Source organism: Rhinolophus sinicus, chromosome 14, assembly GCF_057876585.1.
Source record: "Rhinolophus sinicus isolate RSI-liver-muscle chromosome 14, RSI-T2T, whole genome shotgun sequence".
NCBI lineage: Eukaryota > Metazoa > Chordata > Mammalia > Chiroptera > Rhinolophidae > Rhinolophus > Rhinolophus sinicus.
Genome location: NC_142514.1, coordinates 21622215 through 21649599, shown reverse-complemented (window position 1 = coordinate 21649599; position 27385 = coordinate 21622215). Strand labels below are relative to the sequence as shown.

At 55.5% G+C, this 27385-nt stretch overlaps 1 protein-coding gene across 3 annotated transcripts in view; it reads left to right on the top strand.

Annotated features, from left to right (window-relative positions):
- Nucleotides 1–27385, top strand: part of COL16A1 (collagen type XVI alpha 1 chain) — a 50597-nt gene that overhangs the window by 17919 nt on the left and 5293 nt on the right. For 2 of the 3 annotated variants that reach the window (XM_088790862.1, XM_088790861.1), the window contains 35 exons: nt 727–762; nt 972–1079; nt 1397–1519; nt 1618–1671; nt 1875–1916; nt 2257–2292; nt 2378–2431; nt 2602–2670; nt 4523–4576; nt 4668–4694; nt 5465–5524; nt 5711–5758; nt 5890–5943; nt 9393–9446; nt 9668–9700; nt 11802–11918; nt 12003–12044; nt 12137–12223; nt 13033–13077; nt 14023–14067; nt 15771–15824; nt 16393–16446; nt 16968–17021; nt 18569–18613; nt 18720–18773; nt 19127–19162; nt 19485–19547; nt 21953–22024; nt 22217–22270; nt 23057–23101; nt 23289–23333; nt 23634–23687; nt 24132–24185; nt 26234–26284; nt 26645–26734. In XM_088790862.1, the coding sequence (XP_088646988.1) occupies nt 727–762; nt 972–1079; nt 1397–1519; nt 1618–1671; nt 1875–1916; nt 2257–2292; nt 2378–2431; nt 2602–2670; nt 4523–4576; nt 4668–4694; nt 5465–5524; nt 5711–5758; nt 5890–5943; nt 9393–9446; nt 9668–9700; nt 11802–11918; nt 12003–12044; nt 12137–12223; nt 13033–13077; nt 14023–14067; nt 15771–15824; nt 16393–16446; nt 16968–17021; nt 18569–18613; nt 18720–18773; nt 19127–19162; nt 19485–19547; nt 21953–22024; nt 22217–22270; nt 23057–23101; nt 23289–23333; nt 23634–23687; nt 24132–24185; nt 26234–26284; nt 26645–26734 (2013 nt within the window). The remainder of the gene's footprint in view (nt 1–726; nt 763–971; nt 1080–1396; nt 1520–1617; nt 1672–1874; nt 1917–2256; nt 2293–2377; nt 2432–2601; nt 2671–4522; nt 4577–4667; nt 4695–5464; nt 5525–5710; nt 5759–5889; nt 5944–9392; nt 9447–9667; nt 9701–11801; nt 11919–12002; nt 12045–12136; nt 12224–13032; nt 13078–14022; nt 14068–15770; nt 15825–16392; nt 16447–16967; nt 17022–18568; nt 18614–18719; nt 18774–19126; nt 19163–19484; nt 19548–21952; nt 22025–22216; nt 22271–23056; nt 23102–23288; nt 23334–23633; nt 23688–24131; nt 24186–26233; nt 26285–26644; nt 26735–27385) is intronic. The other variant, XM_088790863.1, reaches the window with a different exon arrangement.

The window sequence follows — 27385 nt, the reverse complement described above, 5'->3', positions numbered from 1 at the left end:
GGGACCCCATCTCGGTGGGTCTCTTGGCTCCCTGGGCAGTGGGGAGTAGGTGGTAGTGTGTGGAGGGGCCAGTGCCTTTGTCCCCAGAGAAAGCTGGCCTGACAGGCCTCTGCCCTTTATCCTGGGACACAGCATGGCAGGATGTACAGAAAGAGTGCCAACCTGGGACCAGACAGACCAGGATTCAAAGTCCATCTCTGCCTTTTACTAGCTCTTTGACTCGAGCAAATTCCTTCTGCTCTCTGTGCCTCTGTTTTCTGTGCATGGTGGTATTGTAAAGCATAGGAATGGTGTATATGAAGCACTTTGCAACACACAGTAGGTGTTCAAGAAATGATAGTTACACTGTGGTGATTATTATTATTACTGCTTTACGAAAACAGTGAACACTGACAGTGTACATGGTGTGCCATGCACTGCTTCACGATATTAGCTCATCTAATCTCAAGAACCCTACGGGGTAGAAGACCTATGCTATTTTATCACCCCCATTTGACAGATGAGGAAACTGGGGCACAGAGAAGTTAAATATCTTGCCCAGAGTCACCTTAGCAGGAGTCTGTCTCAAGTCTCTTTTCTTAATCTATACAGTATTTCTTCACTAGAGTGAGGGCAGAGATTTTTGTCCATTTTGTAGATTGTTGTATTCCCCGGGGTCTAACGCAGTGCCAGACACTTAGGGGTGTCTGGTATGTGTGAATGGGTGCGGAAATGCTTTCTCCCCAGGGCAAGGCTGGAGAGCATGGATTGAAGGGGCAGAAGGTGAGAGCGCCTCAGTGGGCGTGGGTGGGCACCACCTCCTCTCAGATGCCCTCCCCGCCTCCTTTTCCTGATTGCCCTGTGCCCACTCTCCACTCCATGCCCAACCTCCAGGCCCCGTGAAGGGCTCTTGAGTGCCTGCAGGTCCCAGGAGGGAAGCCTGCCCATAGCTGGGTCACTCTGTCCTCCCTCCTTGAACCCAATCCTTACAGGGTGATGCAGGAAATCCTGGAGATCCCGGGACGCCAGGCATCACGGGGCAGCCGGGACTGTCGGGAGAGCCTGGGGTTCGGGGCCCCGTGGGGCCAAAAGGAGAAAAGGTCAGTCAGGCAGGGGGCAGTTTGCTACATGAATAAAAAGAAATCAGGCTGAGAGCTAATGAGGACCGCAGTTAGGATGCCAGAAACACTGGGGGAGGGGGGTGTGGGGTGTGGGTAGGGGGTGCCTCAGCTCTTCTCCAAGAAGGGGACAAGAGCTGGGAGTGTCAGGGGCCTAGTTTGATTTCCCACACTGAGGTGGGGGTAGCGGAGGGGCAGAGCTCTCAGAGGGGCACAAGGACCCCCCCTTCCAATGCCGCCTCCTGGCTTGGCTGCCAGCCCTGGCTCACTGGCTCCTGGCTGTACCCATCTCTGACTAGGGTGATGGCTGCACTGCCTGCCCCAGCCTGCAGGGGGCGTTGACCGACACGGTGGGACTGCCTGGGAAGCCTGGCCCCAAAGGAGAGCCAGGCCCCGAAGGTGTGGGCCGGCCTGGTAAACCGGTGAGTTTGGGCTGCCAGTCCTCTGCTCCTTCCCTGCCTGGGCTTCTCTTTTCTCCCCCTTTCCTCTGTGGGACCTTTGAGCCACCTGTGTCTTTTAGGGACAGCCTGGTTTACCAGGAGTTCAAGGGCCCCCAGGACTGAAGGGCGTCCAGGTAGGTGTGACTTTGGGGGGCCTGGGCAGGTGAGAGTGGGGGTGGGTAGAAGCATGGAGGCAGTGGGCATGGAGTGGGAAATGGAGACCAGCTACAGAGCAGGGAGAGGGTGGAGGTGGAGGAGGTTAAGGAGAAGGGGCTGGGGAAGAGGTCAAGGGTGAGTGGGGAATCTCAAGAAAAGGATTGTCTTTCTGCCTCTTCAGGGAGAGCCTGGGCCTCCAGGAATGAGAGTCCAGGGGCCCCAGGTGAGTCTCCAGCCTTACCTTTGCTGCCTGCCCCCTCCAACAACACTTCCATTAGCTAGCTGCCCACTCCCATTCACCCTGAAAACCACAGAGCTCTGCCTGCCCCCAATGCTCAAGGTCATAGTTCTGGGACAGAGTTGTCCAGCAGCCTTAGCTTTGCTTCTGTTGGGGACCTTGGTTTTGATCCCTTCCTCTCTGACCCTCAGGGTCTCCTTGGGGTGCTCTTCTGAGTGTGGACTATCAAATGCCCCACCCCAGACCAGGTCTGCCAGTGGGGCAGGGCCAGCGGGGCACGTTGGCTTGGGCAGCTATATCCCAGTCTGCCTTTTCTGACTTTCAGGGGGAACCTGGAGTCCAGGGAATTCCTGGCGTTCAGGTATGTCTTCCTTGGGCCTAAAGGAGGCTGGCCGGGGAAGGGCCACTCTGGGATAAAGGATAACCAACTGTGCTTCTTTCTGCAGGGGCTTCCGGGACCTCGGGGACCCCCTGGCCCCACTGGAGAGAAGGGTACCAAGGTGAGCCTCTGCCTTCTTGGGCACTAGGCCTGCAGTGCTTTGGAGTGCTCCAGCAGTGGCCACAGGGGATGTGGGAGCTGAGTGGTGCCTGTCAGAGGGCTGCCCAAGACCTAACCGGATGCATCTCACCTGTTGGATGCCCCGTAACACTTGTACCCTCTCTTCCACAGGGATCTCCAGGTGTGAAAGGAGCCATTGGACCTGTGGGACCTCCTGGCGCCAGTGTCTCTGGGCCTCCTGTAAGGGTCCTGTCTGTGCTCCATGTGGGGGTGTTGCTGGGACCAAGGGTGTTGCTGCCTGGAAGAGGGCACAGGGCTGACCCTGCCCAACCCCACAGCATGGGGGATGGGAGGAGAGAGGCCATAGCCCAGCCCAGCCTCGGAGAAGGAAGATGGCACTGTTTCGGGGAGCACCTGAATAATGACAATACTGATCAGTATTTTTTAAGCAGTGACTGTTCTAAGGCCCTGTGCTAAGCACTAGACAATCAGCGATTCACTTAATCCTCATAAGAGCTCTGTAAGGGAACGGCTATTATGGTCCCCATTTCACAGATTAGAAAACTGAGGGCGAGAGTGAGGAGGCAGAACCAGGACTTGAACCCAGGTCTGTCTGAATCAAAGCCCATATGTTAACTCCCCCACCCCCACGTCAAGCCTTGGAGTCGTTAGGGATCATCTAAACTGATACTGCCCAGTGGAACTGCCAACGATGATGGAAATGTTCTATTCCGCATTGCCTGAGATGGTTGCCCCTAGCCACATGTGGTTTTCGAGCACTCAAAATGTAGCTAGTGTGCTTGAGGAACTAAAATTATAATTTTGTTTAATTTTAATTAATTTAAATTTAAATAGCCACATGTGGCTATTGGCTACCATACTGGACAGCACACCTATCTAGACCAGCAATACTTCCAACCTCATTACCCTGAAAGACCTCCCTTTATTACTGTACCTCCAACAATTCCCATGTTCTAAAAGATATGCTTATTGAATGAATTGCATAGCTAAAGTAATAATAAATGCATTTCCTCATTTTCATTAATCAAAGGCCTGTACAGTAACTCCTATTCTACATGAACCCACTAGAATTTTGTGAGATGATATAATTCTAGCCTAAATCAAGGAAATGTTACGTTTCACCCTGCCTGGGCCATGCCAGGTTGTGGGCAAATGTAGAATTTTTCTTGGGCTTTTGATGACGTTGAAAATAGCCCATTGAATCGCATCTTTTTTTATCTTTATGGATCCCTAAAGAAATTCCAGTTGCAGTTTGGGAATCACTGATGGATTCCTCCTGAGCCAACACCGAAGTCCAGAGGGGCGAGGGGTTAGACCTGGTCCACACAGCCAGGCTGTATTGCCCAGCCGAGCCCGACAGTCAGGGTGTCTGCCTGTCCCAGGGAACCCCGGGGTAAAGCAGAGGTAAATGGGCAGGCAGTCCTGGTCCTTGGGGAGCTTTGAGTCCCATGTGTGAAGGTGGCATGTCCCATAGGAAGGCAGCCATTGGAATGCCCCTGTGTGGCCAGGCTGACCTCTCCTGACCGTCTTCCCTCAAGCTGAATCCCATCCAGGAGGCTCCCCAGTCCCAGCCCCCCACTCACTAGTTGTATGACCTTAGGCTAGTGACAGTTGCTCAGAGTTTCCAATTCCTTGTTGATAAGATAGGAGCTGAAATAAATCAACGGAGATAACCTTTGTGATACAGAGACTGTGTCCAAAACTAAAGGGCGCAAGGAGAGAGCAGGGACTCGGCCACACAGACCTGGGTGCAGTCCTGTTGTTGAGTCTATTACAAAATTTCTTTCGGCTTCAGTTTCCTCACCTATAAACCAGTCCTGCGGGGCTGGGAGTGGGCATTCCATTCAGTGTTCTCCACAGGCACTTGGCCTGGGGTCTGACACCCAGAAGGTGCTCAGGAAATGCCAGTCTTCTTCCTCCTTCGTCCTCTCCTTGTGTCTTGTGCCTCAGTCTCATCCTCTAGAATGTGGGCCCGGAGCCTGGGGGAGCTTCTGTGTGTCCTGTAGCCCTCCTTGCAGGTAGGCCCACCCTGTCTAGCCTCACTCACTGACCCTGGCCTCTCTCCCTTCAGGGCCCTGATGGGCAGCCAGGACAGACTGGACTTCCAGGAACCAGAGGGATGCCAGTGAGTACAGTGTCTGAGGGCAGCAGTAAGCCACAGCTGGCCCTGCCTCTGCACGCTTCTCTACTCACCTCCTTGTGTTTCTTCCCTGTAGGGTGAGAAGGGATCTCAGGGAGAGAAGGTAAGTCCCAATACTCTGGGGAAATCAGCAGCTCTATAGTCCTAGCACCCAAGGGAACCTTGCATACATGGTAGTGGCCCTAGACTGGACGATGGTAGCTAAGGAGTCATTCTAGCCTCTTTGGTCTCTTTGCCTCACGCCAGCTCCCTGGTTCCTGGGAGCATGGGCCCCAAACGCTCCCCACTTCACCTGGTTGCTGGCCCAGCACTCAACCAGGATCCCAGGTGACCCAGAGAGCAGCAAGCCCCCCATCTCCAGGGGGGCAACTGCATTTTCAAATAGGCACTGAGTCAGAGGACAGGGACAGGGACTGAGTCGGGAAGGACTCGCGGTAAAAGGGCAGAGATACGAAGGCCTGGGAGAGAAGGGCACGGAAGCCAGGCTGGGCTACCAGAAGTAGGGCTGCAGCGGGGTAGAACTGCACCTGTACTGGAGGCAAGAATACCTGTGCCGCAGGAGGCGATGAAACTGAAAACGCAGTAAGAGCAGCAGCTGTTGTTTGCTGAGTGTTTGCCATGTGGCAGGAACTCTACATACACGAATCCATTCCATCCTCACGACAGTGTATGCATTTGGTATTATTATCCTCACCTTATAGATGAGGAAATTGAGGTTCACAGAGGTCGGACAGATTGCCCCAGGGCACGATCATGAGAGGCAGCTCATGAGAGGCCAGATTTAAACCCTGACCTCTTCATCCCAGGAGCCCACGCTGCCTCCCAGATGCCAGTTTCCTTGCCCCTCTCTGACAAAGGCTCTTGTCTTTTCAGGGTGAGCCAGGGGAGTGCTCCTGCCCCTCCCGAGGAGACCCCATCTTCTCTGGAATGCCGGTGAGTGGTGCTGACAGCCTTCCCCCCAGCTCTGGGGGAGAGGCCTGGCTTCCGGCCATGGCCCAACACGCAAGGGCCCTGTAGGGCTTTGCGCCTCAGCCAGCTGCCTCCCCATGCAGCCCTGCGCTTGGTGTGGACGTTGCCTGTAACCTCTCCCCTTCTTTTGCGACCCCCACTCCCACCCAGGGTGCTCCGGGACTTTGGATGGGCAGCTCCTGGCAGCCGGGCCCGCAGGTGTGTGTCGCTTGTCTCCTCTGTTTCTCCACTTGTCCGCCAGCGCCCTACGGCTTGCCCACCCTCACACGCTGCCCCCAGCGATGGGGCAGAGCTTTCTTCAGGGTCTGATTATTTCTTCTCTCCCTCAGGGTCCCCCGGGTGTTCCTGGACCACCAGGCCCCCCTGGGATGCCTGGGCTACAGGTAAAGTGGGAGAGGACGATAAGAGTTTGGGAGGCGGGGTGCCGGGGCGCATGCTTCATGCTGGACCTTGCGTGTGCCGCTCCCCCGCCCAGCACACACACCTGTCATTTCTCACTCCTCTGTGCTTCTGTGTCCCAGAGTGGCGCAGGGCTCCCACTGACCCCTAGAGCCGGCTGTGTGCCCTCCTGGCCCTTTTTCAAGAAACGTCATGTTGTGTGCTAGCCCAGACACCCCACTGACATCTGTTCCAGGCTCAGGCCTTGGCCAGCTGTCAGGAACCTAGAATCTGAGTCAGATAAAACTTTTACGCGGGTACAGAGCTCCTCTGTTTTGGAGCAGTGTTCTACATTTATTTGTGCAACAAATATTTTTGCCCACCTGCTATTTTCTGGCACTGTTTTAGGTGCCAGTGATACAGCAATAGACAAAAATAAAATCCCTGCCCTCTTGGAGCTTGCATTTGTAGGAGAGACAGACGATAAGCAAGACAAATGAATAAAATATAGTTTGTCAGAGAGTGATACGTGCTAAGGAGAAAGATAAAGCAGGAGTGGGGATCGAAAATGGGAGGAGGGCAGGGAAGAAATTTGAGAAAAGTGACATTTGAATCTTTTCAGAAAGATTTGAAAAGAAGGTGACATTTGAATCAAGACTCCAAGGAAATGAGGAGTGAGCCTGTGAGGGAAAATATTCCTGATAGAGAAAGCAGCAGGTGCAAAGGCCCGGAGGTGGGAATGTGCCTGACGTGTTTTGGGGAATAGCAGGGAGGCCAAAGATAGTGAGGGGAGGGCAATAGGAAGTTGAAATTGTGATTAAAGTGTTCATTCAGAGCCAGGCAGCCTGACTTTGAATCCCAGCTCTGCTGTGTGTTAGCTGTGTGATGCTGGGCAAGTTACTTGAGACAAGTTACTCTCTGTGTCTCAATTCCTTCATCTGTTAAGTGGAGATAATTATAGCATGTACCTCATGGGGCTTTTGTGAGTTTTAAACAACTTAATGCATGTGAAATGTATAGAACTGTGCCTGGCACATAGTAGATGCGTAGAAGGCATCCACCATCATTATGGCAAACACTATTATTATCCTATATCCCTCCTCTCATTCATTGGAGCTTTACATCAACTCTGGTAGGAAAGTGGTGTTATCCCTAAGTCACAGCGGGGCAAACTGAGGCTCTGAAAGGTGAAGAAGCTTGGCTGAGGTCTTCCAGCTAGGTGTTGGTAGTGCTGGATTGGGCTTCCCAGAGCGCAGGACTTTCTTCTCCCCTGCCCTGCCTTTCAGGACAGTTCCCCTGTGGTTTGCAAACCCGGTCCCATTTTCCCGAGCTCCTTAGAAGGCACAGGCAGTGGTCATGCCCCCAGCTCCTGAAAGAGTGATTCTCACCCAAAGAAGCAGAGCAGAATCACATGAAAGCTTTTCACAAACTATGTACTCCCCACTGTCCTGGCGATTTTGCCGTTTCACACATACACACACACACACACGCACCACACACACACACACTCTGCTGATGGCCGTTTCCACTGGGATCGCAATTCTTTTGTGTCTTGTCCAGAGGTGGAAGTAGAGCCAACTCTGGGTCCCCTGTGGGCCAGCCACACATTTATCGAGTGTCCAGGCTTCCTGTTGCACTGCCAGGAAACAGGAATCTGTCTGCAGGGGGCTTGCAGTTTGCTTGGGGAAGCATGACAGTCATTCAAAGTGATACATTAACAAGTTCACACTGGTGTAGTGTGAGCCCTGCCAAGACATGCTGGTGGAATGAGGCAGCAAAGAGTGACTGCTGAGTCTGATTCCAGGCACCAGCGTTGTCCTCTAGTGCCAGTGCTGGAGACGAAGCTGAGGCTGCCACTAATGGGCACCTGCCCTGTGCCAGGTGGGGTGCAGGTCCTCACCAGGTTGTCTCCTGCAGTTCTTTCGAGGAAGGGAGGGCCCAGCAGTTCCTCTCTTTAGATGCAGAAAGAGGCTCAGAGATATACAGCACTTATTGGTCCAAGGCCACTGCTTGGTTATCTCATGTAATCCTCTCCCATTTCACAGCAGAAGAAACTGAGGCACAGAGGCTAAGAAATGTGCCTGAGGCTAGATAGCTGGTAGGTAGTGAGTAGCTGACTTCAAGTCTACAGTAGAACAACAGGTGGGACGTTTAGTTCGGGGTGGGGGGGGCAAGAAAAGATAATCACCAAGAATCAGGCTTGAAGTAACATGAGCAATGGAGAGTGGAGCAGGGTTTGAATAATAATTTGGGGCATAATTGTAATGAACATATTCAAGGTGTTTTCCGTTTCCCAAGGCCCTGTGCTAAGCAGTTTACCCTGTAAACTCATTAGTATGCAGACAGAATGAGCAGGGCTGGGTGATGCACATGGCAGTGTAAGAGGGGGTGGGGAGGCTGACTTGGGATCTGACTCAGGTCTGATGGAGCCTGGCCTGAAATGGGGGGGACTGGTAGGGGAAGGTGGCATGTTCTATTGCTAGGAACTGAGACTCGAAGGGAAGCCAACTCTCAGAGCGGGCCAAGGAAATCCCGTGCGGGCAGAGCAGGGTGAGCAGTGATGCGTTCATTTAACACGCATTTAATGCGTGCCTCCTCCGTGTCGGACACTGGGGATTTAAGAGGGAACACGCTCCCTGCCGCCATGGAGCATTGAATATGCAAATGTGCATTGTGAGTCTACAAGGGGAACAGAGCGTGTGAGTGGCAAACATTTAACATGAGAGTTCTGTGTGCCATGCTCTGTACTAAGCTCCTTATAGCATGGTCTCCTTTAAGCTTTACCATGAACTATCCCTGTTTTACAGATAGGGAAACTGAGGCACACAGATTTTTTTATTTTTTTTTACCCCAAGTAACCTGCCACGAGTTATACAGGTAGTAGGGATTTGCACCTAGCGAGGTCTGACTTCCAAGCCTCTACCTTGGGAGTTGCGTGTACGACTGTCTTTTGAGAAATTATGCTGAAATAGTGGTTAAGAGAGGGGTTGAAGCTAGTGGTCCTCATTCGGAATCTCACCTCTGTGCTTTGCTTGTCCTGTGACCTTGGGCAGTTACTCACCTTCTCTGAATTCTTTGCTCTGTTTTTAAGATGGAGTTAACACCTAGCTCACCAAAGGAACTGGGATGATTGAATGAGGAAATATAGGAAGAGGACTTAGCACAAAGAGAAACAAAAGCCGCTTACTTACTCTATAGAAGAGCCTCTGCCTAATTTCTGACCTTCCTGTAACATGTGGGGGAAAAGACTCCCTGTTAGACTGGTTTTGGGGGGGGTCACCCCTCTGGGCCTCCTCCACTTTCCTTACAAATGGTCTGGAGATTTTGAGCTAAGAATGTGGGCTCTCAACTCTGCAAGATGAGGGGAAGAGGCAGGGGGATGGTGGGGATGAAGCAGGGTGCCCTGAAGGCTGGAGGGAGGAGACCACTCACTTGTGTCTCTTCTTTGCTGCAGGGAGTGCCTGGAAACAACGGTTTGCCAGGACAGCCTGGGCTAACTGCAGAACTGGTAGGTACCGGCCAGCACTCACTATCCAGCCCTCTCCATGCCTTTCCCCGAGCTGAGCTCACCAGGCTAGCTCCTGAGCTGCCGTGGGCATTCCTTCTCTCCCTCTTCGGAGGCAGGGAGCAGCCTGGATGGCATGTGGCTTCCCACGGCTTCACCTGAAGCCATAAGTCTCCTTCCCCCTTCCTCTCCCCTGCTGGAGCCTTCCTGTCTGTCTCTTGCAGGGGTCCTTACCCATTGAGCAGCACCTCCTTCAGGTAAGAGGGTAAGAGGGAGGGAGTAGGAACTGGTGGGAGTGGCACTGCACAGAGAGAGCTGCAGATGGAGCTGTCTGTGGGCAGTGTGCGTGCCAAGCATGTCTAAGAGAGAGCCTAGCGCAGTGCCCAGCTCGTCGCAGACCCTTGTCAATATCTGCTGAATGAGTGTTTGGAGGAATACTGACAAGGTACCCACATGGTGGATACTGTCGCCAGTTCCAACCTCAAAGCTGCCAGTGAAGCCCTGTACCACCATGGTCATGCCAGGGCAGGGCCCAACAGCTTCCAGAGCAGAGTGGGGAGGGTAGAAGTGCAGTTATGGGATTGGCAGGCCTGCCTGCCAAGATTACGTCCTATGATAAGACTGAGTGGGGACCTGAAAGAAGGCTTCAGCCATCCTCTGGTCAATCCAGAAAGAATCCAGGGAGGAGATGGGAGTCGAGAAGCAATTCTAGTGGTGCAAGGGGGCTTGGGACCTGGTAGGAGAGTCGGTCGATGCCAGGGCCTGCAGATAGTGTCAAGATCACACTCCCGAGCTGTGGCTTGGCCTGGCCTCCCGGGGCCGAGATTCCCCTTGGGAGCTAAGGCTGACACAGCCCTTCCTTGCTCAGTCACCTCTGGAGATGAGACAAACTCTTCTCTTCTCCAGCTCAGCATCCTTAGGGGTCCCTCCCACACCTTGGCCACCAGAACGTCCCTATCCTGCCCCCCCCATTGTAGCACTGGCTAGTGAGTGCCCTGGACATCCCACTACCCCAGTGGGTCCTGGTCAGGCCAGAGCATGGGGAGTGCCTGCGCCACCCCTGCTCTGGACAGCAGATGTCTCTAGAAGCAGCCTGAGGTCAGGGTAACCTCCTGGTCTCAGTTACATGTTGGGTCACAGTGGGGTGTGACAATGAATCCCCAGCTCTTCTCCCCTAGGCTTCTGACAATCTGGGGTTCCTCCAAATCGTGCCTCTGGGCAAGTGATTGTGCCACTCCGCCTGCAGGGTTTAACATTTTTCTGTATACGACTTCATCTGGTGGCTTCTTAATCAAGTGCTCTGCAGAGGGCGCTAAGCAAGAACCGAGACTTGTCTGGAGAAGGGGTCAGATGGTGCCCCGCAGGGTGCTGACCAGGAGCCCCAGCCACCACCTGTATCCACAGCCAGAGGAGGCCGGGGCCTGTGGACAGAGTGCCAACTCTGGTCCGATCAGAGTTTAGTCCAGGCTGCCCCCTACCTTAGACAAGTCATGCTGTCTCTTTGAGTGTTGGCTTTCTTATCTCCATAATGCTTATAAGACGACCTGCTGCATTGCGCTGTCAGGCCTGAGTGTGATAATGTGCCAAGGCCTATTACGATGGCTGGCACATGGGTGCTGAGTAAATGACAGCCATTAGCATTGGGCTTTGCAGGGAATAGTGAAGGTGGAACAGAGGCTCCTGCCCAGGGGTCCATGGACACCCCATCCAGGCTCCGCAGCCCTCTGAAGTTGTAGTCTAGTTTTCACTAGTGGCTTTTATTTTTCTGGGAAGAGGACTCATAGCTTCCATCCGACTCTCAGAGGGCTCTGTAACCCAAAGAGGTTAAAACCCCCCAGGTAAGAAGAGGACCTTCTTGTCGGGAAGTTGTCAGGCCCAGCAAACTTGGAGTCTGTGACAATACAAACCTGCTGGGGAACAGAGGGCAGGCTCCATCCCAGGGCATCTGCAAAAGGCCTGGCTGCTCCTGCAGCTGCTCCCTTTGCTCCATTGGGTGGAGAAGCTGGTGTTTGGAGCTGGCCTTTTCAGCCTAAATCCTTGTGGCATGTCCTCACAGTGGGTGCAGGTTGCAGGAACAGCCGGGACAGATGGTCCCTCTGTGGGCCCCTCCATCTCCTCCCACACGCCTGTCTGGAAAGTTGCTTTGGCTTGGCCGTACCAGAGCTTCTTCCTGGAGGAAACTCAAAGCCAGTGTTGGGATTGGGTCCCCTGAGGATGGGGTAAAGCTGCTGCGGGGGTGTGGCAGGAGGGTGGAGGACCGCCAGGCAGGGTGCCCCAGCAGAGTTCAGAAAGGGGTTCTCCCATCTGGCCCATCCTGGCTGTCTTTATGCCCTACTACCCTCCCCTTTCCCTTCTCAGAGCATCTGTGGGGACTGTGTCCAGGGGCAGAAGGCCCGCCCAGCAGCCTTCCTGCAGAAAGGAGAGAAGGGAGACCAAGGCATCCCCGGTGTGCCAGGCCTTGACAACTGTGCCCGGGTAGGAGGCTGGGCTCAGAGGCAGCTTTGGTGCAGGGACAGCGCCTGGTGGCCTCACCTGACAAAGCCTCTTTGTCCTCCGTAGTGCTTCGCAGAGCGGGAGCGCCCCAGAGCAGAGGAGGCCCGGGTGAGTGGGCCCTTGCTTTCTGTTCACCCCCTGCCCTGAGCCCCATGGAAGGGGCCCTGAATGCTCACTCCCACCATCTCCATCCACTTCAGGGAGACAACAGTGAGGGAGAGCCGGGCTGTGCTGGGAGCCCTGGCCTGCCGGGTCCTCCAGGACTGCCGGGCCAAAGAGGAGAAGAGGTAAGACCCGGGGCTGCGCCCTCATTCTGGCAGGGCCCGGAGGGAGCTGGTGTCTCCACCAAGTGGTGCTTAGTTCCTGAGGGCAGTTTCATTCCTGCCAAGTGTGTTCTTGGGCCCTCCAGCGACCCCCTGTCTCTTGGGAGTCCTTAAGGGGCCTCCTGCCCTGACATCATCTGCTTTCCTTGCTCACTGGCCTCCCTGCTCTTGGTCCATGAGACACTCTCCCCCGCCCCAGACTAACTGATTCCTCTGCCTCCAGCTTTTCTCCAGGGTTCACTCCTTCACCCCTTCACCCCTTCAGCCTTTTGTTCAAATATCACCTTCTCAGGAAGACATTCCCTAACCACCCTCTCTAAAACTGAACCCCCCACACGCACCCTAGGGCCCCAACCCCCTCCCTGCCTCACACTCATCACCTTCTGACATACTGTGTACTTCCTTCATTTAGGACCATTCCACAGGTATCTACTGGGCACCAACTATGTGCCAGCCCCTGTTCTATTTGTTACCATCCACCTACCTCTCCCCTAGAGTGTAAGCGCCATGAGGCAGGGATTTTTATGTTTTGTTTATTGCTGTGTTCCCTGGCGCGTGGACCAGTGCCTGGTACATAGTAGCTGCTCAATAAACATTTATTGGATGATTGAATGAACTGAGTGAAAGGTTTAACATCAACTTTAACATTCTGCTTTGACATTAGCTGCCTGTTGACTCTGGCTGTGCGTGGCGAGCCGGGAGGAAAGTCACTGAGATCCCGGGCTCTGTGGGGCCTGAGCCTCTTCATCCATGTCCCTTGGTTTCCTTTGCAGGGTCCGCCTGGCATCAGGGGCTCCCCGGGTCCTCCAGGCCCTATTGTAAGTATCTGTGGTTTCCTGGCCCACTTGAGAAGCTCTCAAAGGGGTCGTAGTGCTTGGACACCATTTTACTGCCTTGTCGCCAGGAAGCTGGGCAGAGCAGAAAAAAGAAACTTCCAGTGCCCACTCCTTTCCCTCATCAGAGCATCTGTGGGGACTGTGGACTCCCACCACCGCACCCCCTGGAGCTGGCCTGCTCTGCCCGCTCTGCCCATGGTCCTGCTTAGAGGAGGCCCTTGGGGGCACGTCTGTGTTTCCCCAACCCCATCCCTGCTGTGTTTTGCACAAGGGAGTCAGGCTTCACTGGGCAGGGGGACCTAGGTTTCTGGATCGTGATCTCCGCAGCCAGGAAAGCGTGTGGCACCCTGGCCAGATCTCTCCACGCCCCTGTGACACCAGTCCCTATAGGGGCCAGGGGCTGAGATGGAGCTGCCTTCCATTGCTCTGTAGGGCTATCTATAGGACAAGTCTACAAAGGCCAGACCAGGGCTGTCCACCCTGGAGTCCTCTGTGGTGTTGATATGGCAGGAAAATAGAAGTGACTAGAAAAGACTGGAAGAACTGAAAAATGCTTTCTTTGGAGAAAAAATGGCTGGTGGGAGCTCTCTTAGAGACAGGGAGTCACCCACCTGGGGGCCTGTGGAGGTCAGGTAACGGGCCTGAGGAGCTGGCTTCCAGTCCAGCAAAGGGATTCAGTCAGATTCGGGAAGACTTGGGAAGGGCTGTTTGACTCTGGGGGCTGTTTCGTGTGTCTCTGCTGATGGCAGAGCCATTCTTCCTGGAGCCAAGGGGAGGAGCAGTTGTCTCTGGGCCAAGATTTTCAATCAGTCTCTTTTCTAGCCGCCTTGAAATAGTTCCATGACCTCTCCCATGACCCCTCAGCCCCAGACTATGCCCCAGGGAGGCTGTGCCTGTGAGATGTGACCTGCCTATTTCTCCCACCAGGGCCCCCCAGGTTTTCCTGGTGCTGTTGGCTCCCCCGGATTGCCTGTAAGAACCTAGCGCTGCTCGACCTCCCCTCCCCCCGCCAGCCAGGTCTCTGTGGCTTTTGCTTGTCTCCCTTCCTGTCGTGCCTTCATCTCCATCCTCCGTGTTTGTCACTGTCCTCTTGCAGGCATGGTAGCTAATGACACAGGTTGCCTGAGGTCCATGCAGCTTGGACATTCTCCCAGTCTCTGCCTTCTTTCCATTTTCCCTTCTCCCACTTCTCCTGCTTTCTTTCTCTCATCTCTCTTTCCCCCACTTCCATTTCCCTTTTCTTTCTCACAATCGCACATCACTCCCCGTAAGTCCTCTGGAGCTATTTTACCTTCTTATTTTAAGCTGGTGCCTCTGGGGGCCTCTTTATTCCTCCCTTCTCATTTCTGCCTCCTGCTTTTCCCACCTTTGGTGTTGACTGAAGATTTGCTGAAAGTCTTTCTTGGGACCCTGCCAGGCACCTGGCACAGAGCCTGGCAGAGATGCCAAAGCTTTAGGGCTTCACATTGCAGGCTGGCACAGGTTTGCTGCCCTGCTGCTTGGCAGGGCTGTCCAGAGGTACCCTGGGGACCAAAAGGTGGCCATGCTTACACCTTTCCCATCATCCTAGAGGAAACGCTCAGCTTCCTTCTCTTCCTTTCCTCTTTCTTGGCTCCAACCTCAGTCTGCTCCATGGCTGGACATGCGATACCAGCCAGTTGGGTTTCTGGGTGTCGTGGGGCCCTGCCCCTCTGTGCCCAGCATCTTGGCCCGCTTCCTCTGCCAGGTGTCATTAATTGCTCTGCCTTCGTCATCGTCACAAGTGTGTTTAAATCATCCCCATCCTCACTGTTGCTTCCTCCTGGGTCATTGAAACTAACCTCCTGTTTGTGTTCCTGGAGCCTGGCTCCTCTTCTCCCAGGCCTGGTGATGACAGCCCAGGGAGCAGGGCCCCTCCTTGTTGCAGTTCCATCTGTCCCCACGTCCTCATCCTGGCCGGACCTTGTCTGTTTGTGCTTGCTTGGGTGAAGGGGCCATCTGTCTGTCTAGCCATCTGTCTTGTGTTGTGGAAAGGTTTGGGCACCGTCTCTTGTGGGCACGAGGGAGAAGGGGCAGACATGGCCCTTTAATGGTGTGTTGAATCTACAAATGCCAGGGAGAGGAGTGAGGGTGGGGGCTCTGCCTTTGGTTGAAATTGATATTCCTTTGCACCCTGAAAAATGACAGGGACTGCTCTGAAGCGGGCCTTCCCATGTCTCTCCCCTGCGTCCCTAAAAGGAGGTGATTGGGTTGGGGTGGGGGGCTTGGACAGGTAAGTGTTGGGTATCTGGTGGGAGCATCACTCTAGGGAGACCTCTCCTGACAGTTTCCCCTCAGAGGGAGCACACATGTGTCACCCTCCTAAAGGTGCACCCCAGATCATTGCCACAGTAGGACATAGTCATCTGCCTGAGAGGTACCTTTTAGGAATCACCCATCTTGGGATCATAGCTCTGTATTACCTGTCTTGGGAGGTATGCTTCTGAGAGGCACTCAGATATGGGAGTTTATACCTCTGACAGTTACCTTTCTAGGGCACACCCATTATGGATGCCTTGCTGGGGACCCCAGAGGGGCTATCAGCAACCCCCACCTTTACCTGGAATGGGGACAGAGGACCATGGGCAGGGGGTGAGAGTCAGGGGCTGGGTGGAGAATGCCCTCCCCTGCAGTTTCTCATGATTTTTATCTCCAAGGGTCTTCAAGGAGAGCGAGGCCTCAGAGGCTTGACTGGAGAGAAGGGGGAACCGGTAAGAGGAGGTTGGCAGGGGATGGAGACAGCTGAAGAGCCCTGGGGGGGCAGAGGTGGGGCCCAGGGGTGCCTGCTGTGAGGAAGATGGGAGGTGAACTCCTTCTTTTGCAACTTTGTGCCCCTCATCCCTGATTCTCTCAGTATGGGGCTCTTCACACCCCCTCAGGATCAAAGGAGGCCGACCTCCAAGTGCCCCAACTCCCTGTAAAGTCAAATGCCCTTGTTCCCTGATTTCCACCAATGTCCCTGGGGTTTGCTCCCTCTTCTCCCTATAAGACTCCCCCTCCCTGATCCTCATCGCCCCTGCTCTGGGCCTTCTCCTCCAGCTCGGCTCCCAGGGTCCTGGTCAGGCTGCTGGTTGTCACCAGCCCCAGGCCTGATGTGGTAGTCGAGACCTAGGGAACCTGGGCCTTGGGGAAATGGCCCCTGGTGGTGGCTGTCCTGGGGTGGGTGGGTGCCTGCTGAATGGCAGCTGCAGGTTTTCCAGCTTTGACCACCCTTTGTCCCAGGAAGGAGGGAACAGAAACGTTAGGGGGCTGCTCCATCATGTCTACTTTTCTTTGCAGGGTCCTCCAGGGCAACCTGGCTACCCAGGTGCCATGGGCCCCCCGGGACTGCCTGTGAGTAAGAGGAGCCTGGCTCTGGGATACGGGAGCCTTGTGGGGTGGTCAGGAAGGACCAGGCTTGGGCATCCCTCCGCAGGCTTCTTCCTTTCCAAGCATTTCAGCCTGCGAACCTGCCAGGCCATCCATGAACAGCCCCTGCTGTAAGCCTCCCTTGGAAGTGTGGCTTGGCCTTAGCACTCCGCTTTGGGGGCCCACTGTAGTCACTGCATGTCGAGGGCCAGATTCAGAGGACCCTAAAAGGCCGAGACCTGGCAATACTAAGATCCGCTTCCTTGGAGGGGGAATGTTGTTGGGAGAATTGGAGGGACAGCATGGAGGTGTCACGCCACACAGGAACCTGCTGGGTGAGCAGGTCCCCGCTTTCCACTGAGGGCCACACTAGCCGGTGAGGAGCAGCCCACCTCTCTCCTCCTCGGGCCTTCTGTGTGCCATCTGCAGTCTCCACCCCTCACATTAGCACTGTGACAAGCGAGCCACCAGGCTAATTCCACACTCTCTCTCTGCTCGCTTGTCAGGGCATCAAGGGGGAGCGCGGCTACACTGGACCCTCTGGAGAGAAGGGAGAATCGGTGAGTCTGAGTCGCAGCTCAGCGTGCGGGCAGGGGCAGGCCTTCAAACAGAGCAGGTCCCTGCCTGCCGCCTCCACTGCAGCCACTAGAGATTTTCCCAGGAGCCTGTTGGGGGCGGGTGACCATGACCCCTGCTTCCCTGCCCCCTGAGTCACTCCAGCTGCATGTCAAGCAGTCAGGCAGGCTGATGGCTGCGGGGGCTGGAGCTGTGAGGAGAATCCCAGCAGGATTCATGGAGCCTATGGCCTGGGCTGCCAAGGGGAGGGGGCCAGGAGTCAGCTGGCAGAAGACACCGCCCACCCCAGCAAAAGAAGGCTGGCAGGGACGGGCCCAGGCTGGGATGTAGATGCAGCTTGGCCACCTGGCCTGTCCCCTGCAAGCCCAGAGGCCCCCTTTGCAGAGCCAGGTCTGCACTGAGTCTAGGAGTTGTCAGATGAGGTACTGACGCTCACGAGATGATGTGGGAGATGATGTGGTTTATCCAGGCTCCACAGCTTGTGAATGAGTTAGGGTGGAACCTGTACTCAAACCGGAGTCCGTTTGGGAAAACCTCCCTCCCAAACGTTAGTCTTCCCTTCCCCCTCACACATTAGTGAGACCCTGGTGGGTACAGCAAACCCCGCTGTGCATTTATTCAATAACAAACATTTCTCACGGGCTTGCTGGGCGCCTGGCTCTGAGGGTGCTGTGACGAATAAAACAGGCAATTGTGTCCCTTGCCCTCATGGAGCTCACATCCCAGTGGGGGAGCCAGAGAACAGATGAATAAACAAACATATATAAATTATGAGAGAAAAGAGCGATGGAGAAAATAGGGAAGGGGCTGCAGCAGCGTGCTGGGTGCTATTAGACGGAGGGCCAGGGAGACCTCTCTGAGGAGGGGGCATTTAGGCTGAGCCCTGAATGGTGTGGTGGCGGGGGGTACATGGTTGTACTGGGGAATCCCAGAGGGAGAGGCCACGAGTGGGGGCACTGAAGGAACAGTTTCGAGACATCTAATGATTTGGGAAGGTTTTGTGAGATCTAGAAGGGGTTGAGGAGTGGCAGGCCTTCTAGGTATAGGGGTCAGCCTTGCAAAGGCCCAGCGTGTGGCTGTATAGAGTGTGTTTAGGGAACAGAGGGCTGACCAAGCAAGGAAGAAGATAACACACGCAGAGGGAAGTGAAGCGGGATGAGTGATTGGTACCAGATCACAGAATGCCTCAAAACCCAGCATTGATGGAAAAGGTGGCACCCCATTCAGCTGGCAGAGGGGAGCTATGAAAGTTTGGGAGCAAGAGAGTGTTATAATCCAAGCAGGGCTGAAGAAGAGAAGACGGCATCCAGTTGCTGGCTGGATTGCAGTGAGCCAGGAGGTAGCAGGCCTAGTTAAGAGGCTGGTTCAGGAGCTCAGGCAACAGAAGGGAAGCCTGAACAGACCAGGGGGAGGAGGCTTAGAGGGGCCTCCCACCACATCCCCTGCGTCTGCTGTGTCCCATCCCCTACCCCATCCCGACTGCCCACCTCCTCCAGCCAGAGTGACTAATTTTGCCCTTTTGTGTCCCCAGGGTCCACCAGGATCAGAAGGCCTCCCGGGTCCCCCAGGCCCAGCGGTGAGGGAGGGAGGGGCAGGGAGACGTGGGTGTCTGGTCCTGGTCCTGCCCTGGGATATGAGAGCTGGAAGATGAGCTCCAGCTGCGTTGTTCTCTGTGGTGACAGGGTTCCCGAGGAGAGCGAGGACCCCAAGGGAACTCGGGTGAGAAGGGCGACCAGGTGAGTGGCACTGGGGCCTGTCTGGCTGCCTTGAGTACAGTGGACGTCTGGGGGGAGGAAAAGGAAGGGGCTGGGTCCTCTCCCTGGTGGCCAGTCTTTCGTATGTGTGTGTGTGTGGGTGTGTGGGTGGGTGGGTGTGTGGGGGGAACCAGCTCTTGTCTCCCAGCCCCCATCCGTCTTGAGTAACCGCCCGCCGTCTGCCCAGAGCCTCACCTGCTGGCCATCTTGGGAAGAGTGGAAGGCAATGCCCCGTGGCTAGAAGCAATATCACCCTGTCACTCTCCATCTGGGTGACCAGGCAGGAGAGGGGGGCAGGGGTGGCATAGCGAACTGTCCCTTGCTTCTTCCCCTAGGGATTTCAAGGCCAGCCAGGCTTTCCAGGCCCACCGGTGAGTGAAGATACAAAGCCACCTCTGTCTGATGTGATCCCATCTGGGAGGGGCAGGCCGGACCAGGCCAGGCTGGGCAAGGACGGGCCTGGGGAGGGGAGGGAAGAACGGTCTGGGTGGCCAGCCCTGATTCCAGAAGCCAGGACCTGGAGAACGGGGCCTCCTGGATGGGCCCCAGCCCAGCGGGCCAGCCAGACTCACAGCTCCTGGGTGGTATTTCTAGAAAGCGTCAACAACAGTGAAGCCTACACAGAAGGAAGAAGGAAGAGGAGCTCCCCTTTCGGCCCCACTTTCACTCCCGCCTACTCCTTTGTTGATATAGGGTCCCCCTGGATTCCCAGGCAAAGCAGGAGCACCTGGCCCACCCGGCCCCCAAGCGGAGAAGGTGAGCAGGACTCCACGTTGGCCACAGTCACAGATCGGAGCCATACAGCTCCCTGTCACTCCTGTCTCACCCCAGGCCATTGGAAATTCAAGGACTGCCTCAGTTTCATCACGGGTGGGGAAAGGATGCAGACCTCCAGGGTGGCCCCAGCCACTCCCCTGTGGGTGGGCTGCTGGAGATGGCAGCTGGGCCAGGACACCCAACCACCTCTGTGTAGTCGAGGTCCCAGCTGACGGGAGAGGGTGGGTGGGGAGGAGACAGAGGAGTGTAGTGAGAGGTGGGTGACTAGGATGTGACAGGCCAGCTCAAGCCAGCTTCATCTCCTCAAGGAGGATGGGGGGAGTTGAGGGAAGGAAGAAGCATGCAGAGACTAGGAGCCCCAGAAGCCCCACAGCAGGAGCTCTGGGCGTGTTTGCCTTATTGGTCTGACAACAGCAGGAAGAAACCAACCTGGAGGGGTTGTCCCCAAGGGCCCAGAGAGGGCAAGGCGTGGCCTATGACAAAGGTGGGAAGGGACAGCAGTCTGGGGAGCCCTCACACTGGCTGCTCCCCTCACCCCCCTACCCCCGTTTGGCTTGCTAAACTGCCTGGGTCGGGGGGGGGGCTGACATCCCTGTCTCAGTCCCACCTCTGGGCTCCCCAGCTGTAATGGGTGGGTGGTATAAGGTGGCCCCAAGGTTAGCTGTGAACTTGGGGGAGGGGGATCATGGCTCAGAGAGAGGCACAGGAGTTCTGCACCCTCGTGGGGAGCCTCTTTCCCCTGGAAGCACACACAGCACAGCCTCTCAGAGCTGGAAGAGACTTATAGAAAGGCCATCTTGGTCTAACTGTTCACTGTTTGGGTGAGGAAATGATGCCCAGAGAGGCTGGGGCATCCCAGGGGCACAGAGCAAGTCAGAGACAAAGCTGAGAGATCCCTCCTAGCCCAGGAGAGCCCCCAGGCCCCTCACTGCCTCCCAAAACCAGACCCTACCAGCCATGGTTGAGGAAGCGGTGGGAACCGCCTCCCTTCCTTTCTCTGTGAGGGGCCTGGGCAGCAGCCCCTGCCAGAGCCCTCTGTGCTGGCTCTATGCCCAGGGCTGCCTGCTCTCCTTAGGCTGGTCATTGCAGAGAATCCCAAACCTCTGGCCAGCGGTTCTTTCTCAACTCCCTGTGGGGCTGACATTTCCTGGGGCTGTGCTGACCCCTCCTGGTGACTTGTGGCATTGCAATACTAATCAGCGCTCGTTTCCCCCTCTGTGGGGTTTCTAGTTGGATCCCTTCCCCTTGGCCACCCCCATAGCCACTGCTCCTAGGCAGCCCCCTTTCTCCCCACTGGAGAATGCAGCAGCCCTCCCAACTGAGCTGCCTGCCTCCCTTTCCTTTCTCTAGTAAACATTCTAATTTACACGTCTGTTCTCGTCACTCCCCTACTTTGAACCTTCGATGGCTCCCTAGTGGCTGTAGTAGTGGTTTTCAGACTTTTTTTTGTAGTCTCCAAGCCTTTTCATCATACAAAAGCTCATGTGACCCCTCAATCTATACAACAGATACAAGTGGAGCTGCTCTGGCTAAGGCAAGTGTCGGGGGTCCTGGAATCCCAGCCTCTGGGCCCTCCAGTAGCCCCCAGGGCTCTGAGAAGTACAGTTTGTAAATCAATGGTCTGTTTGATCAAGTTGAGCATGACATTCAGGACCCACCGTCAAGCAGGCTCTTTCCTCCGGCCTCGTCTCCCATCCCACCCATCGCACGGGCTCCCCAGACACCCCGGCAAGGACAGGCGTGTGACCACTTCCAAATCCTTATCTTTCTCTGAAGTTGTGTGTGGCATACCTTTTTCTCCTCCACCTGCCCAAATCCCAGACATCCTGCAGAGTCTAGCGTCTGGTGACACTTCTTCTGACCCTTTCCCTGACCTCAGCCAGAGGGTCACTCCCTCTTCTGAACTCCTGTAGCCCGTGTACTCACACAGAGCACATGACTGTTGCATTGTCCCTGATTGTGGAGCCTGCCACCCTCACTGGACTGTGAGCTCCTTGAGGACAGAGGCCGCCCTTTGTTCACCTGGGGAAATCAGAGGCCATATAGTGCTTGGCACCTTGTTGGAACCGATGTGAGTTGAATGCCTTCAGTTGACACATACTACTGAGCACCCACGATGCCAGCCCCTGGTCCATCCTGAAGAAGATTCTGGACTGAATAGTCTCATCCCTTCCTCATGGAACAGTGAGGAAAGGGGGATACTTTGCAGATGAAGACAGATCCTCTTGGGGGAGTGGTATGTCAAATATATCCAGTTAGTCTCAAACAAAACTGGGGTTAGAAGCCAAGCCATCCTGACTTCTGGTAGTCACCGAACCCAGGGCCCAGGGCCTTGTCTCTTGCGTGGGGTGAGGTCCTACTGACGTTGTTGGGCTTATTTTCAGGGCAGCGAGGGGATTCGAGGCTCACCAGGCATGTCTGGTCCCCCCGGGCCACCAGGACCTCCTGGGATTCAGGTGCGTGTGTGACCTCTTAGGTTGACAAGTGTGATGTGTGTGTGTGTGTGCACGCGCATGCGCGCGTGCACGTGTGTGTTTGGTAGGGCTGGAAGTTGGGTGAGGGGTGGAGAGGGTGGAGGGGCCCAGTCAGACCTCCCCACTCCAGGATTCCAGAATGGGCATGCAGAATTCCCTTTTTACTGTTTCCAGGGCCCGGCCGGTCTGGATGGTCTGGATGGGAAGGATGGCAAGCCTGGCCTAAGGGTGAGATGATGGTCCTTCCTTCTCCAAGAACCAAAGTCAAGGGAACCCTGATAAAGGGATCTGAAGCGGCCCCCACTTCTGTCAGGGGGTGCTCATGTCTTCCCTCTGCCTCTTTCGGCACCCCACCTCCCTGATTGCACCAGAGCCCCTTGATGTCTTAGTTTTCCTGGTAGCCTTAACCAGCTCGGATGAGCTAGGCCTCACCAAAGGCAGGACAGTGAAGTAGGTACATTTCTATCCAAAAACTCAGGCAACTGAAGAAACTAGCGTCCCTCGGGGCCTCACTTGGGCTGGGTGCCTGGCTGGGGCCTGTGCAGGCAGGGTGGGCCTGAACTACCAAGTGGCATAAGGAACCCAGACCCCGGCCGTGTCCACAGCTTTCATTGGCAGGAAACAGAGGTTCCCAGCTTGAGAGTGGCTAACCTGAGTGAGCCAACTAGGCTGGTGTTAGAAGGAATCAGGCTGTGACATAGAAGGACTCGAGCAGGCCTGAGTCCTGCTCAGGCCAAGGGATGGGGCCATGGCAAAGGGCAGAGCATCCAGGTGAACCCCCCTTCTGTATCCAAAAGAAAGAAAACTGAGGTTGAGAGAGGTGCTGGGGTTCACGCAGGGCCACAGCCAGTCAGAGGCTGAGCCCAGCTTGGAGTCTTCCCCCCACCCAGCAAGACATTCCTCCGTTCCAGGACAGCTGGGGGGGGGGGGGGGGGGCTGGAGAAGGGAGAAAACAGTGACGAATGAGAAGCTGGATAAAGCTTCTGTGTCAATGCCGCTGTTCTCTTTCACTAGGGGGACCCCGGTCCTGCTGGCCCGCCTGGACTCATGGGACCCCCGGTAAGTAGAGCTGCAGGAAGGAGCTGGGAGCTGGAGGTGGCAAAGCTGAGCAGGTGCAGCGGTCTTGGTGGCTGGGCAGCTCACATCCTCTGTGGATTGGTCTGATTTGTTTAACCTGAGGAAGAAGGAGTGCGAAGAGGCCTCTGATTGAGGGAAGGGATGTGGCAGCTCCCTGTTTTATTTCCAGGGTTTCAAGGGGAAAACAGGACATCCTGGCCTCCCAGGACCAAAGGTAAGGGCCTGCTGACCTCTGCCAAGTAAGTTTTCTCAGTTCTCCTTGAAGCCCCAGGCAGATGTGGCTTGAATGGACATGCCACCTGACCCTTGGCTGAGATGCCATCCCAGCATCCAAGCCTCCTGAGGCCCCTGTTGCCTAGCAGACTGGGTCAGGGCTTTGACGACCTATCAGCCTGAGAGCATCAGAGGACGTCTGGCCAGAGCCAGCGTAGGCGGTGGGACCCATCTGGGGTCAAAGTGGAAGTAGGGGAGCCAAGTGGAAGTCTGGTGTGCTCCAGTTGCCTCTCTCTTCCAGGGTGACTGTGGAAAGCCAGGTCCCCCAGGTAGCAGTGGCCGGCCCGGAGCAGAGGTAAGGACTGGGGGTCTATGCATGGTGTCTTTAGACAGCTTCTGGGCTCTGCCGGGTCAGGGATGCAGCCACTTCCTCTCACTCACTGGCAAGGTGGCTGCCTTCTCTCCTTAACTCTCTGGGGGAGGTTTTGGCCAACACTGCACATCTTGACCTTCTCTCTCCTCTGAAGGGTTGTAACTGGTTCCCCTGTCTACAGGCTGTTGGGTCACTAACCCAAAAAGCGGGGCCTGGCCTTCTCAGGCTGGGGGCTCTGCCTTCTGTCTCCAACCACACTCATGGGCAGGACCAGTGCCTTGGGCACAGGAAGGCTTAGGCTTGGAGACCAGGGCTCAGCTCGGCTCCTTGGACCATCGGCGTTCCATCTGCTCTGTTCAGTCCTCTCCCACCTGACAGCCCCACCTAAGTTTCTGTGTCATTTCCTCCTTTTTCTGTCTCCTGCAGGGTGAGCCTGGTGCCATGGGACCCCAGGGAAGACCCGGCCCCCCTGGCCATGTTGTGAGTTAACTGTTTCTGTCTCTGCCTCCACGAGGGGTAGGTTTCTGTTGGGGCTGAATGGCAGTGGGCAAGCTGGTGACAACCTGAAAAAACTGAGCTCAGGAGCAGCCCCAGCCACGTAGAACTATAAGGGGCTTTGGGATCACCCAATCCAGGGGTTTCCAGACTTTTTGCCATTTTCTTGTTTTCTCGGTGCATTCAAATTTACTGATCAAACAAAGATTATTCGGTTATTCAACAAAGAATTATTGAGCACCTGCTCCATGGCAGGCACTGTTCCAAGCATTGGACTAAGGTAGTGAGCAAAATAGACAAGGTCCTCTGATCCCAGAGCTTCCGTGCAAGCACAATAAACACACAAATGAATGCGGAAGCAGCAGGCAGTGATGTCATGTCCCAGAGAGGGACTGGGAGGCCTCCTTAGAGGAAACTTTGACAGGAGGGAGCCAGTGGTCCAGCAGTCTGAGGGACGAGCATCCCGGTCAGGGGTGGGAGGCAGGTGACGCAAATAGCCTGAGGCAGGGAGGAGCGTGGTCTGTCTGGGGGGCCCCAGGGTCAGCATGGCTGGAGTAGAGTTCAAAAAAGGTGTGAGTGGCAACAGGAAAGCTGAGCTTACAGAAGACACGATGCAGATGGTGGAGGACCTTGGCAGCGCTGGTGTGTGTGTGTGTGTGTGTGTGTGTGTGTGTGTGCAAATGGAAGCAGAGATATAACTGGCAGGCTTTTCAGCAGTGGACAGAAGGTGGTGTTGGAGCCCTAGATGACAGATCAGGCATGTGTTTGGAGGTAGAGGACTTTCTAATGACCTGGGTGGAGGAGGGGTGACGCAGGCAGCAGTGGAAAGACAGGAATAAAGGGTGACTCCTGCTTTGGGCTTGGGCAGCTGCTCACGGGGGTGGTGTATTTACCGAGATAGGGCACCTTAGAGAGGCTATTTATTAAGCAGTAATGGATTTCCTGTCTACTCATTGGTGACATAGATGACTGCCAATGAGTGAGTGCCTTTGCTCAGTGTGATGGCACCAAGCTGGTGGGGTTCCAGAGAAAAGCAAATACACTGCATTTTATTGCAGTCCTGTTGTGGCTGGCTGTATAGTTTCCAGGAAAACGGCTTCTGGAAACGTTAAAAATAGTTCATGACCAGCAACTCTCAGGTCCTCATCACTATCTTGATGATCTCAGGGGGCCCAGAGGACCCTGACTGGGGAACCCAGGTCTAGCTCAGGCCCCTGTCATGTGACAGATGAAGGAAGGAGTCACATACTCTGAATTGTGTCCCCATTGGAGACTCATTGGGGGCTGGGGACCAGAGGGGTTCCTCTTCTCAGCTCTGTCCATTCAGTCACCCCTTGCTGTGCGCCAATCCCAGTGCCCTCAGGAGACTTGAGATGAGTAGAACAGAGACCACGCCTCCGGAACTTTCCATCTGGGAGTGTGGAGGGAAGTGCTCTGAGAGAGACCTGTGTGCCCTGGGAGCCCTGGGGAGCCCTGGGGAGCTCTGTCCTGGGAGGTGACATTGGAGCTGTGCCTTGGTGAGAATGTGGCGAGATGGGGGAGAGCATTCGGCCAAGGCCCAGCCCAGGCAGGGCAGGAGCACTCCTGAGCTTGAGTCTCATTGCCCTTGTGTGGAAGGGGAGTAGCAGGAGACCAGGGAGGCCAGGGGTTGGTGCTGAGCCCCTGCGCCTCACCCACGGGTGCGTAGACCCCCAGCTCCTCCCACAGAACAGAAGGAAGGGGCGGGGCTCACAAGGTAACTCAGGCCTTTGTCCTCTGCCCTTGGTTCTGGCTCCCAGATGGTCCCCTCAGCACAGCCCCAGATGTACGTACCACTCAGCGTGCAGCAGGCATGAGGGTCCTTTGGGCTCAGGGACCCCCAGGCCTCAGCCCTGGCACCACTCTTCTGGCAAAAAACTCAAGTGCAAGACCAGAAGGGAAGGCGGGTTTAGGGACGGAGTTGAGGGCTTGTTCCTGCTGTCGGTTCCTCGCTGCCTCCCAGGGGCCTCATTACTGGAGCCTCTTTCCATCCTGCTGACTTTGTGTCTCTTTAGGGGCCGCAGGGGCCTCCAGGTCAGCCAGGCCCAGCTGGGATCTCTGCAATGGTGAGTGACAGGCTCCCCTCATTCCTCCCTCCCATGAGTTTGGTCCTCCTGTGCCATGTGCTCCTTTCAGAGGGAGCTGGTGGATGGAGAACAGTTTGTCCCCATCCCTCTCCTTCCCTGGTCAGCTTCTGCCTCCAGAGATCTCCCCAACCGGCATGTGGTGAAGGCCTGCAGAGAGGGCTGGAGGCCATTCCAGGGCCCTGCCCCAAGTTCAGGCAGCACTAGCTCCCCCTGTGGGGCCTGGGCAGGGAGGGGAGGTATTGGGACGTGGTCCCTAGCACACAACATCTGCTTCTGGCTATGTGGAGTTCACTTTTCTCTTTGCCCTCCCCTCTCACCATCCCCCTTCCTTTTCTCTAGGGCCTGAAAGGAGACCGGGGAGCCACTGGAGAAAGGGGCCTTTCAGGACTTCCAGGCCAGCCCGGCCCACCTGGTCACCCTGGCCCCCCGGTAAGACCCCACCTCTTAAAGCACAGCCCCCCCACCCCACCCCGCCCCGGGGGTGGGTGGGAGGGCCAGTTGGCTTTGTCAGTTGAGCACCTCCCTGCACATCTGGGGTCTCGGGGGAAGGGGAGAGGCTGTTAGCATGGAAGGTGGCAGTGTGGAGTTTGTGCCTGAGGATCACATCATACGCTTTGCAAGACAGTGCTGTGCCAACTGCACACCAGGCCACTGCCTCTGACCATGTACCAGCATCACGTGTGCAGAGCCCTCCACTAGGTGTCAGGCAAGGGGGACGTGGCCCCTGATCCCACCCCGCCCCCTCCCCAGGGGAGCTTGTTGGTAACCACAGAAAATTTACAAATGTCAGGAACTAGAAACACAGAACTCAGAAACCACTCCTTGGTCTCAGCTAGTGTTTAATACTAAGAGTTATGCTATATTAGTTACTGGTGATGTGCTGATGGTGATCTAAGAGCTTGACATTTTGTTGTTTAATCTGTACTGCAACCCTACTGAGAAGGGCTGATTGTCCCCATTTTACAGATGAGGAAACCAAAGCTTATCAAGGTTAAGTAGGTTGTCCAGAATAATACAACTATGAGTGGGAGAGCCTGCCTGATTCCAGAACTCTTGTCCTTAGCCACTCTGCAATACTCC